The 13,395-nt window shown below is 36.7% G+C and overlaps 1 protein-coding gene across 1 annotated transcript in view; it reads left to right on the forward strand.

The window, feature by feature from the left end:
- LOC308421673 (contactin-associated protein like 5-1) overlaps positions 1-13,395 on the forward strand; it is a gene marked incomplete at both ends in the record, with an annotated part of 467,964 nt that overhangs the window by 21,060 nt on the left and 433,509 nt on the right. Inside the window, one exon of the mRNA XM_080918125.1 lies at positions 12,221-12,364. Within this exon, the coding sequence (XP_080774251.1) occupies positions 12,221-12,364 (144 nt within the window). The remainder of the gene's footprint in view (positions 1-12,220; positions 12,365-13,395) is intronic.

A 13,395-nucleotide genomic window follows, 5' to 3' on the forward strand; every position in this document is an offset into this window, starting at 1 on the left:
AGTACATTTGCCTCAAACTCATAGAGATCCACCTGCCTCTGCCTCTCTAGTGTTGGAGTTAATGGTATACACTACCATATCTAGCCATCCCTTCCCCCAAAGAATAGAATTTTTAAAATACATATATTTTATATATTAAAGGTATTATTAAATCTTATATTTGAGACAGTTTAAAATAAGCAAACAAAGTAAAAGCTAAAAAGACCAAAGAATATTGGATTGTTCCTAAAGTTCTTGTTTGGGTAGAATTTGAGATTGGGATTAAATAAAAGAAACATTTTACTTTTTAATATGTCTCTTTAAGAAAATTGTAAAATTTTTGCCACATTTAAAGAAATTGGGGCCAAAGAAAGAATACATGCTTCATGACAAGATTCTACAAGTGTTTATAAATTTTTTTGTTCTCATAGATTTTTTTTTTAATTCTAAGGTTTTTTTCTTAAAACTCCATTTAAGCTGTGCATGGTAGAATATACCTTTAAATGACCACTGAGGAATGAGGGTGGCAGATCTGTATTAGCTTGAGGCCATTCTTGTCTACATAATAAGTTCCAGAACAGCCACAGCTATATACAGAAACCTTATTTCTATTATATATTTCTGTCATATTTAGTCATTAATTACTTTTAATACTTGTTAAGATCTGTCTGCTGTATAAATATATTTATGTCTGCATATAAATGCACATTTGTATTGTAGCTAAAACTCCACACTGGATGGTAGTATTTTTCTCTCTTCCTATGTTATTTATTTATTTTTAATTAATTTATTTAATGTTTATATAGTTACTGTGAAATATATATAGATGCCACTATATATATATATATATATATATATATATATATATATATGTATATATATATATATATCACTATACTTACATATATATGTATAAATATACTATTTTAAACAACATGGTTTAATTTTTTTATTTTGAAAACTACTTAATCATCACATGTTGTTTAAGTTCATCATAAGCATTGGTAGTTTTCCATTTCACTTTCATTTGTTTTTAAAAGCTAAAACTTGCTGATAAAGCTGGGGAATCTTCCTTAAATATACAAATGAGTTTTCTTTGTATAAATTAGCATATTATTAATCTAACCTTAACCTAACTTCTCTGCTGGTCTAGTTTTTTTTCTTCTTTCCATTTTTTGAGAGGTGGTCTCAGGTATCCCAAGCTTCTAGCACTGAACCAACAGTGTGATGGAAAACCATCTTGATTTCTCAATCCTGCCTTCACTCTCCAAACTCTGAAATTACAGAAGTACCAACATAACCCATCTCTTCAATGTGCAGATGGAATATAGAAGCTCATGTGGTCTATGTGAGCTGTTTCATCCCAGTCCCCATAAGAAGTTGGTGAAAGATTCCACATGTTCAGAGGCTGTCCTTGCTGCCACTGTTGCTATTGCTTGGCACTGCCTACTTCCTTTACCATGCATATTTGAGTAAAGAGAGGGATTGACTGGACCCTTAGGACTGTTTGTCTGTTATTAAAATAAATATAGATCCCTAGAAAAAATGGTATCCAGGAAAATGTGAAATATCATTGCTACTTGTGTTTTTTTTCCTTGGAAACTAAGTTGCAAAACTAGCCTCAAAGTATTACATAAAGAATACATAAAATATATTGAAAACAAAATAAGAAAGTGGAAACAAGTAGGTGCTAGAGAGAGCAAGAGATAGGGGAGATCCTCAAGATATATAACATTTGTACTTCTGTATTATTTTCTCTGCTATTGATGTGATAGAATACTCTGATTAGAGTAACTTAGGGGGAAAACTGTGTAATTTGAATTACAGTACCAGTAGGATATCAGCCATCATTTTGGACAAAGCACATCAGCCAGAACAGGAGGTTCACTGCAACACTGGATCTAGTGTAGAAACCGGGAGATAAGGAAGTAGGCCCAACCTATAGAAATCCCATAGTTAGCTATCCCACTAGGCTCCATCTCCTAAATGTTCCAGAGCTTTCCTAAGCATAAAAACCATCTAGAAACATATGAGGATGTCTCTGAGGATGTCTAGTACTCAAATCCAATGATTTAGCCTTTAAATAAACTCTGCAAGGGATGCACTCCATGGTGTATCATATAGGAAGCTCTAAGACCCGGGGAGCATGTATGAATGAACATAATTCTAAGACTGGAAAGGCAGGGAAAAGATGATCCCTGGAGCTTACTGGAAAACCATTCTAGCTTAATATAGAAACTCCAGGTTCAGTGCCTCTATCAATAAAAACTATAAACAAAACAAAACACCACCACCACCAATAACAACAACAAAATAATTGAATGGCTAGTATCTCACCAGGCTTAGTAGGTCAAAGTACTTGCTGCTAAGCCTGATGGCATGTGTTTAGTTTCTGAATCCTACACAGAGTGTGACAAAAACCAATAAAAAAAAAAAAAAAAAAAAAAAAAAAAGAAACCAATCTGTTGTTCCAAGTTGTTTTCAATCTTCTACCTGTGCTCTGTAACAGATGTCTATCTTCCCCACACTAACTCTCTAAATATTCAATAAATGTGTTAAAAATAAATACATATCCTAGGGGACGAGTGTCCATTGTGGAGCTCTGGTGACCATATGATTATGCACACATATTCATGAATACTCACATGCACACATATTCACTTTACATCCTGCTCACTGCCTCCTTCCTGGTGAGCCCCTTCCACAACTTTCCTGATCGCTCCCATTTTCCTCTGAGCACGAGGAAACCTCTCTGGATATCACCCCATCCTGGCACAGCATGTCTCTCTGAGACTAGGTGCATCATCTTTCCACTGAGTCAAGACAAGGCAGCCCACCTAAAAGAACGTATCCCACACACAGGCGGTGGATTTTAGATTAGCTTACGCTCCAGTTGTTTAGGAACCATAGGAATACCATCTACTACATATGAAAAGGACACATGCTAATATGTATTAAAAGTTAAAAAATGACATTAAACGAGGCAGTCTTTTAATATTAGCATCATACGAAGGAACCCCATTCCTCCTCTTTGCGTTCTTTCAGTGCTGGAACTTAAAGCAGAATGATGCATCCAGGTTAGGCAAGTGTGCAACCACTCAACTTCTGCCCCAAATAGGATGGGTTTGGAGGGCTCTCTGTGGCAGGGTTGCTTGTGATCTCCCTTTTCTGCCTAAAAAGCTGCTGAAGTCACAGCACAGTGCTGAACCACCAAGCCTGAATTTATTATTATTTTTTTAAATCATCATTCACAGAAGCAACTTATATTACAGTTTCTTGTTTTATTCAATTTTCGCTAAAATGTTGATAGCATAGCTTCATTAGCCTTCCACTTCAAGTGGAGGTGGCTAATCAGACATGTTGAATACTGGGTGAATTACTGCAGTCATCAGTAAAATAATAGAAAATTAGCCAGGCTCTCTTAGAAATACACAGAGCCTGGGGCAAGAATACAAATGCAGAGCCACATTTCTAATCTAAATATTTAAAGGGTTACAAATTAAGCAAAGAATTCATTCAATAAAATGTACTCAGCTCTACTAGCATGATAGAACTACCTTCCCAGTGGCCTTGTACCATGTGCAGCTCAGTCTGTTCTGTGTACACTCCCTTGTATCATCAGAAGAAAAGACAGAAGGAAATTTTGATTGTAGTATCACACGTAGTCCAAAGACTCACAGTTGTTGAGAAGGTCAGGGTGCAAAACAGTAGCGACACATACCTGATCTTTTTTTTCAACTGGCCCATGAGCATTGCTTGTAGCAACCAGTGTAGTCTGTGAATGAACATGTAAATGCTATGTCCACAGCAGGGCCCCTGTCTTTTCGTATGAAAACACTGAAGCAAAGACTTCCATCTAGTTCTTTTCTAGAGAAGTAGAATGTATATAATTGGATCAATTGGCCAAAGAACTTTGTAACTGATATGTAGCAACAACACCAAAACATTTAGGTTAGACATATTTGTGGCTGGTGTGCCCCCAGTGGTCTGATTCAGTGAAAGATAACCATGTACTCACATAGGAGGAGGAGCCACAGGTATTCTTCATGCTCTGGCTTGCATTCATTCTCAAGTGTAAGAAGACCTGGTCACTCATGGGAAAGTGTGGTGCTCTGTGGGAGTGCTGGAGTGGTCTATTTGTACGACTAAGACCCCCTGGCAGAATCTGTTACTCAATGCTTTGCCTTCTGGTTTTTCTCTGCAAGGGCTGTAGCAGGCTTTCAAAGAGCATGGAGCTGATCATTGTCTACCATATTTGGAATCTTAGTGCTGTGGCAGCAGAAATAGTGAATTCTTGGGACTCACTTATCACCAATCTTGCTGAATTGGCAACTTCCAGGATAAAGGAGAGACACTGTATGTATTGGTTACTTTCTATTGCTGTGAAGACACCATCACCAAGGAAAATTTAGGAGGGTGGTTTATTTGTTTGTTTGTTTGTTTGTTTTGTTTTGCTTATTGGGGCTCACAGTGTAGGAGTTAGAGTCCAGATTTCTAATGATAGACACAACTTAGGTTGTCCTTAATGAAGTTTCAAGTAACCCAGAAGAAAGATAGCTCAGGTAGAAAAGCATTCCCTTTTACAAATGAGAATTTGTACTCCACCCGCTAGATACTCTATTTTGCATCCTCTGCTCTGATAAATACCATGACAGAAGCCCATTGAGGAGGGAAGGTTGTCCTTCATCTCATTCTTTCGGGCATCTGTCAACCACTGAAGAAAGCAAAGTGAGAAACTCAAGCAGAGCCTATGGAGGAGCACTGCCTACTGGCTGGTTTCCCATGGCTTCATCAGCCTTCCTTCTTCATCAGCCCAGGACCACGTACCCATGGGTAGTGTCGCTCACTGTGACCTGTCTTGTCATAAACCAGTCATTAATCCAGAAAATGTCTCCAAGGACTTCACATAGCCATTTGATGGAGGTATTTTATCAATTAAGTGTTCCTCTTCCTAGATGACTATGTGAAGTTGACAAAAAATAAACAAAAGTAGGAACACATTGATATCTAAAGAAAGCCTGGTGAGCTGGAAAGCATTGAAAACTCAGGCCTGGGAAGAAAAATACAGATGAATTTGTCTCATTTGCCAACCAGCCTCAGGTTCAGAAGAGAGATACTGTCTCAATAAATATAGTAAGTTGTATGCTCTGGACTGATCTTTGACTCACATGTCTCCATGTGTGTGCCTGTGCATACTCATATATGTAGAACCAAATTGATGTTGTAAAATATTTTATTACATGTTTATTCATTATTATGTGTACAAGTCTGTGGATATGTGTTTGTTATTGTGCACCTATGGAGGTCAGAGGGCAGTTGGCAGAAAGGAGTCCATGCTTTTCTTCCAGCATTTGAATCCTAAAGATCAATTCATACTGTCAGGCTTTTTGGCAAGTGTTTGTATATACTTAGCTATCTTACCAGCTCTCAAATCAATGTGTAAAAAAATAATAATTTATCAGAAAATTAAGAGCACTGGTCTTTTAGTGTGGTGCTACAAATTCATAAACTTTGACTTCCCTTTCAGTTGGCCATAGGATGACCCTGTGTCTAAGAGACATGGAACTCGGTTACATTTCAGAGGAGACTAAAAGGGAAGTCAAGAGCTCACATCTATTGTTAGAGGATTTCCATCACCAAATTGACTACCATGCCAAAGGCAAACCAAAATAGTAACATATTTTGAGAAACTTTAAAATTGGAAACTTTATAATCAGCATTTAAACTGAGCTAGAGAAAAATTTAGTAAAAGAGTGAGGAACCTATTGTCATGTAAGTAACATCAAAGATCAGAAAAAAAAATAGCTATGAGAGAAAAGCAAGGTAACAAGGTCAAAGGAAAAGAGAAGTAAGGTGTAGAGCTTCATGTATTTATCATCAAAGAGGGTGTTTTCCTGCAGTTCTTCTGACTGCAGCCTGTGACACCAGAAATTCCATCAGATTTCTGGAAAGAAGATACTGGTGAAGGCAAGCTGTGAATATAATATATAGTCTCTCTAGGTTCACCTGAGCCCAAGATCAAAGAAGGAAAACTGTGTAATTCATCAGGACACGAAAGTGACAAGGGGACAAAATTGTCACAAAGAACAAGGCCAAAGCAGACTGAGAAGGAAATGGCTTCTCATGTTTTTGATCTAAGTCAACAAGTATTGTTTTGATCTCTGATTGAATCACATACTCAGAATGGAGGAGGCTGTAGGGATACCTCATCTGATAAAGTGCATGCTGCACAAACAAAGATAGAAATCTTGCACCTCAACCCCATGACAAAAGTCAACTGGCACAGTGACTTGTGGTCCAACACTGGAAAATGGAAATGAAAAGATACTGGGCCTCTTGTCCTACCCAGTCCTGCCAAATTAGTAAGCACTGGTTCCGGCAAGAGACCCTGTCTCAAATAGTAAGGTGGAAGTTGGTTGAAGAAGATACTAAATGTTGCACCCTGGTCTCCTCATTCTTGCTCATGTCTTTCTGTTAACACAAGTACATACACATGAACAGATACATAAATGTGTTTTTATACTAATATGAATAAGACAAGATATACTTTTGAGGCAAATGTAATTTTAAATATTTAAAGAACTCATTAAAGTTTATAGAAAAGAGCATAAAATAATTAATACCTTTTAAAGTAAAATTTAAAGTTTATGGTTAGTCTGTCATTATGCTTCCTAATTTACTGTATATTTACTGCATAAGGGTATCACATAAAATATAAAGAAAGACAACACTTAGGAGAAAAGCCGTCTGCTGCTTCCTAAAACCACTGGCTCACTCTGCTATGCTGTAAGCTGTCCTATAGCATGTTTCTGGTGAAAGGGAAGGTTAAGAGAATTTACCTAAGGGAAGTTGTACAGCTAGGTGAATTACCCAAGGAACAGAGTCACCTGGAAGGAATAAGAGGTAAGTTATTATGGTCCAAAAAATGAGTAACTCTGAGCCAAAAACACAGATACTCTTTGCCTCTAATAGTGTGTGCCAGAATGGTAATGCAAAGAAATTCATATATCAAAAAATTTGAACAGATAATGAATCATATACAAGAAAGTTAGAAGACCCTGCTATAGGTCTTGAATGTGGTCTGATGACATTCTTAAAACTTTTGCTTAATGGCAGACACAGAAATGGACACTGGATAGCTATTGAGAAGTCTGAATAGAGACCAGATCCGTAAGATTCTCAGTACAATGGCAGACGCTAAAATTCAGCCTTGTAGAATGGTTACCACAGCTATAACACTGTCCTGAAAACGTTGGTTGAAAGTCAAGGAGAAAACTCTAGTTATGCATTTAACCATCTGTCCCATTAACAGAACAAGTCAGAACAGTGTGTAAGCCATCAATGACAATCCTTGTATATAAAAGCTTTCATAATTTATCTATTGTGAATCATACACAAGACTGATTTGGTCAGAAAGGTAACTAAAAAAATAAAAAAATCTTAATTTTTTCTATCAACTATTTCATAAATCCCATAAAAATCAAATACAATTGTCCTGATTGTGATTACTAGTGAAGAATTCATTGTCTTCTATATATCCTATGCTTCTATGATATTCGAAAGTATTTAGAAAAATTGACATGTAATGAAGCAAAAAAAGAAATCAGTCCATAAAACAGTTTTCCGGACTGGTCACCTGATAATAAACTAACTCTCCAATTCACAGTACAATTATAATTTCAAATTCTCCATTGGGAACTTTAAAGTAGAGGTCATTTTTCCACTGGGACCTCATCTGCTCTCAGGAAGTTTTTGTTGTTGGTGTAGTGGGTTCCTTTTGTTTTGTGTGTGTGTGTGTGTGTGTGTGTGTGTGTGTGTGTGTGTGTGTGTGTATGATTTTTGGTTTTTGTTGTTATTGGTTTTTCACAAAACACATTTAAAATTTCTCTGCTAATAGAGAAAAGTACTAAATGTATAAATCAAGTATGAAATGGTCAGTCATGGTCAGGTGTACCTCAGTTCAATTTTGACTTTTCCTTTCTTGTTGGATGAAGTCTGTTCTACAATGATAAGCCCATGCTTTTTAGGGATAAATATAACCATGCTGATTGTCTGACATCTATTCTGCTGCTGTAATAAAACACTCTAACAAAGCAACTTAGATTAGGAAGGGTTTACTTGGTGTATACTTTCAGGTTTCAATCCATCATTGAAGAGAGTCAAGGGAAGGTCTCATTGGGAGCTTGAACAGAAACCTAGCCCTTTCAGAGTTACACACAACTTTTTTCTTAAACAGCCAAGATCTATATTCTTAGCCATGGTAATGCCAAAAATAGGTCCTTCCAGACAAGTAAGCAATAGATAAACTGTTATAAGCACAGTCACAGGCAAATCTGATCCAGGCAGTCCCTCAGTTAACACTTTCAGTAATAATGCTAGTCCTTGTCAAGTTGACATCTAAAATCACCTTAGACACTGCCTAATAATTAGCTGATGCTTATTAAAGTTATCTACATAAATATGTCCTTATTTCTTTAGCGTGGGCTATTATCAGCTTGGTGGCTGACCAGTGTGTCCTGCATCATCATCAAGACATGTCATTTACTTGTTCTACCTAGAAATGTCCCCTAGTAGTTTCAACTGAACTGGGTCCATAAAAATCCTTTGCAAACACCTGGTGCTATTGTATGGGATTCTTTTTTCTTTTTCTTTTTTGGCCATGATATGGTGCTGTCTGTGAGATAAGTCTCATGGGCTTTCCCAATCCAGTTACCTGACATTCATGCACCTTCTGAGAGGATCAGCATATTAAACTTACTTTCCTGTTCTCATGCCTTTGGCAGACACAGAAGAGTGACTAAATCTTATCCTCACAGCTCTCAGGAATTTCATATTGTGTGTCCCCTTCAACCCCCAATGTGTTCCTCTAGAGCCATTTCAAATTCCAAAGCTACCTTAACAGGCTTGAAGCATAAGAACATTGGCATAAATGCTTTCCTATCTACTTTACATATTGGTGAGATAGAAAATAAAGAAAAATAAGAGATTTGTTTGGCTCACAATTTGAGGACACAGTTCATTATGTCAGGAAAGGAATGTCAGCAGAAACTGAGGCAGTCATATTGCATCCACAGCCAAGAATCAGAGAGAGTCAAGTGCTGTGTACAACTTGCTTTCTCATTTTTTTATTCAGTTAATTACTCCCAACTAGTTGAATGTTCCTACTTTAATTTCACCACTTCTGAAACCATCTCAATGAAATGCCCAGATGGTTGGCCTATAGTGACTCTTCCTCCTTGTCAGTCAATATTAATGATCACTAGTGTTCCAGAGAGGATCAGCAAGGAAGTCCCCACATCCTTCCCTGCTGTGCTCCCATTCCTACCAAATCTCTTTCCAAATCTTCTACACAACATTACAAGTTGTTCTCTCTCTATGCAACATGAGATTGCACTTTTGTTGTATTCACTATTCTCTGAATTTTCCTTCTACAATATTTCTACCTTAAATCTTTTGATTCAAATCATGTTATAGAAAAAACAATACTTTGGTATTTTTCTTTAGTCTTTTCAAGAACCATTCTACAGCCAATGATTTCTAAGCAGAAAAAAAAGTATTTTGTATGTTTTTTCTTAGATTTGTTTGTTTAGAAATTGAAGGTGGCTAACATAAAAATTAAGAAAACACATTTACCATTAGCTGTTCAAAATCATTAAGGTAGAAGTTTTTTACAATAGCTTTACATTGTCAATTTAATTCTTCTAAAAATGACAAAACAAGAAGAAACCTCTTAAAAATTTAAAACGCGAGATGGTAAACTGGAAAGGAGGATAACATTTAAATACAAATAAAAATAATAACAAATAAAAAGTACAAAATGCTCATATTAAAAATACCTGGATAACACATTGAGTGAAAAATGCTTTTGTAAATAAGTTCGCAACATTTTTTATGAATATTTTAATCCTTTTCAAGATTTACAAACTGTTATAACATAAATGTCTTAGGTCTTATCAGACAAATATTGAAATGAACAAAGAAATTAAAACTTAAATTGATTTGCTACTCAAAATATGCATACATCCATTTTAAGGCAAACAAGAAAAGCAGTAATTCAAAAAGTTCACAGCCATTTTGTGAAGTTAAGATTCTGTGCAGGAATTCAACCTACTAACAATAAACTAAACACTTTCATATGCTATAATGTTCATTTTTGAAAAAAGGAATAAAAGTTCAGTTCACTGTTATTTACTATATGTCAATACAAATATAATAAATAACCAATGTAGAGAATGAGTGGAAAAATATTTTCTTACTGAGGAAGTCACAGTCCCTGAATAACAGAAAAATAAAATATTTATATTGTTGTTTGCATGTTGTTTCTATATTATTATTGATTAAAATTCTTTAAAATGTTTTAACCAGGTCTTAGAAAATTTTGACCAAAAAAAAAAAAATAATAATAATAAAATAAAATAAAACAAAGCAAACGTGTAGAAAATTAAATACAAAAAGAAAATGTTTTGTGTGTATTCCATGATTATACTCCTCAAACTGAAAGAAATTACCTAAAAAGCACACACAAATATCTGGTTAGATAAAAACAAACCGTTCAAATTTTAAAATACATGAAAGCAATTTAATGCTTTAAAATGCAAAGCAGGAGGAAAAGTAATAAGCAGAATATAGCCCCATGATAGTAAGAAATATTTAAAACTTTTTATAACTTATAAAAGTCTAGACCTGGTGGTTCATGTCTGACTAATGATAGGAGAGATAAAGAGACAATGCTATGGTTTAGGAGACAGTGTCTTTCTCTAATATGTTACTTGCAAGAAAAAGGAGGTGGAGAGAGGAAGACAGAAGAAGACACAGAGGAGAACAGAGGAAAAAGAGAGGGTAAAGGCTGGGGAGACAGAGACAGAAACCGAGAGAGGCCAGAGAAGAGCAAGTGGGAAAATTTTAAAATACAAGGGGGAAGAGCATCCTAGGTAACACGGCATTTCAAAGCTATAGAGAAAACCTGGTTACTGGTTAGTGCCGGTGAGGCCCATGAGAGGAGAGTTACTATGTCCTTGTCTTCCATGGTAGAGCAGTGTTCCCAACACATATGCTGCTCTTTCCAATACCCATCATAAATTATTTCAGGTACTTTATTGAAAATATACATAGCAAATAAAACTGATATCCTTTAACCATCCCGGACATCTACTATTAAAATGTACTTCTGTTCCTAGTCTTTGCAGGTGTGAGGAATTTTGTGTGATCTCTCTCTCTCTCTCTCTCTCTCTCTCTCTCTCTCTCTCTCTCTCTCTCTCTCTCTCTCTCTCTCTCTCTCTCTGTGTGTGTGTGTGTTCTAAAACATGTGTGTACATGCCATGACGTGCCTGTAGAGATCAGAGGACAACTTTCAGTAGTTGTTGGCTTTTCACCTTGAGGCAGGGTCACTTCTGACTTAGCTCCTGCAATGTAACTCCAGACTAGCTTGCTGCTGTGTTTCCGGATGTTTCTCCTGGCCTGGTCTTCCATCTACCTGTTCATAGTAGTGCTGGTACCACAAGTGTAGATCACCTTTCTGCCTTCATACTTTTATTGCTGTTTGTTGTTGCTGTTCTTCTTTGTTTAACAAGGGTTCTAGAAATCAAGGCTGCATTGCTGATGCTGTAAGTCTAGTGCTTTTACCCTCTAGCATCTCCCGGCCTTTATGTATACAACTTTCTTATCAATCACTATATCTTTTACAACCAATTATAATTCTTCTACTTTACAATCAAAGTTGTATTGTTAAAAATGGTTATGATAATAGTTTCATTATGCTGATTCTTAACTGCTTCTCAAATCCATAGGGAATTTTGTATTATTTCAGTCTTTTATATTTATAGATAACAGTTGGGAAAACAACAGTGCATTTAAGCTTTTTGGTAGTGTGGGTTTTAGAACTGGGTTTCTCTGTGGCTGAGTGAATCAGTTCATTCCCTACATGTTTATCTTCACCACTGCTGTGCTTCTGATAAAAAGAAAGATGTTTTTTCTTTTTTGGTCTCTTTAAATTGCTCTTTTATTTAGTACTAAAAGTTTTCAGAGAGATATGAAAAATGTCTTTTAAGTGAGTCCTTATGCAGTAAGCAATTACAGATCTTTTATTAGGGACTAATCAGTATTTTTTAAAATGAATAATTAGGTGGCATCTGTAATTACCAAAGTCCCTTGGCTCACACATACAACTAAATCTAGAGAAATGAACTTCTCTTACATTCATTTTTGTAACCAAGAGTTGGCTTTTATTTCTTCCACTATGAAGCTCAGTTTTGGAGGAATTCCAGTACCAAGCAAACCTGGGACCTTTGTAAAGAAAAACTTCCATGGCTGTATTGAAAATCTTTACTACAATGGAGTGAACATAATTGACTTGGCCAAAAGACGAAAGCATCAGATCTACTCAGTGGTAAGTCACTGTCTCTGTTAACTGCTGGTGTGTGGACTTTGGGTAAGTCTTGCTTTTGGTACTCTACCCGTGTCTCTTCACACTGGACTTAACTTATGCATTTAGAATCTTCACCAACCGAAGCTGGATATGTAGACCAGTTTGAAGAGTGCCTGCCTAGCAAGCCTGAATCTCTAGATTCCAGCCCTACTACAAAATATAAACAGGTGTCTTCGTTAATTTTCTAACAGTCCTGGCAAAAAGCAATTTAAAGTAGGTAGGCCATATTCCAGTTCATAGGATGAGAGAAAACATTTCATTCTGGCAGAGAAGACATGCTGGCAGTAGAAATAGGCTGGCTGGTTACATTCCACTATCACTTAAGAATCAGAGTGAATGGAACTTGTGCCTGGACTATGAGTTTTCCAGGCCAGCTGCCAGTGACCAACCTACAGTGAAGTCCTGCCTGCTTACTATTCCACATCCCTCCAAAACAGGGCTGTCTCTTGAATACTAATTGTTCACACATGTGAGCCTCTGTAAAGTACTGCATATTCAACGTATAATTGGCATGGTGCTGCCCACCTGTAATTTACCACAGGAGAGGGGAAAGCAGGCAGATCATTATTTTAAGTCATGTAACATTACATAGCACCTCTGAAGCAAGGATTTGGTACAAAAGCCTTTCCTTAAAATTAAAACTGCCAGAGCCACACTGATACAGAGTAGGATGCTTGCAGTTAACCATCAGACTGAACACAGGGACCCCAATGAAGGAGCTAGAGAAAGGACTGAAGGAGCTGAAAGGGTCTCCAACCCCATAGGAAGAACAAAATGATAAAACCAAACCCACCACAATTCCCAGGGACTAAAACACCAAACAGTGAGCACACATGGAGAGACTCATGGCTCCAGTTGCATATGTAACAGAGGATAACTTTGTGTGGTATCAATGGGAGAAGAGGCCTTTAGTCCAGTGAAGGTTCATTTTTCCAGTGTAGGGGAATGCCAAGGTGCTGACGTGGGAGAGGGGGTTTGGGAGAGGGAGCACC

Source organism: Micromys minutus, assembly GCF_963924665.1.
Source record: "Micromys minutus genome assembly, chromosome: 6".
Classification (NCBI taxonomy): Eukaryota; Metazoa; Chordata; class Mammalia; order Rodentia; family Muridae; genus Micromys; species Micromys minutus.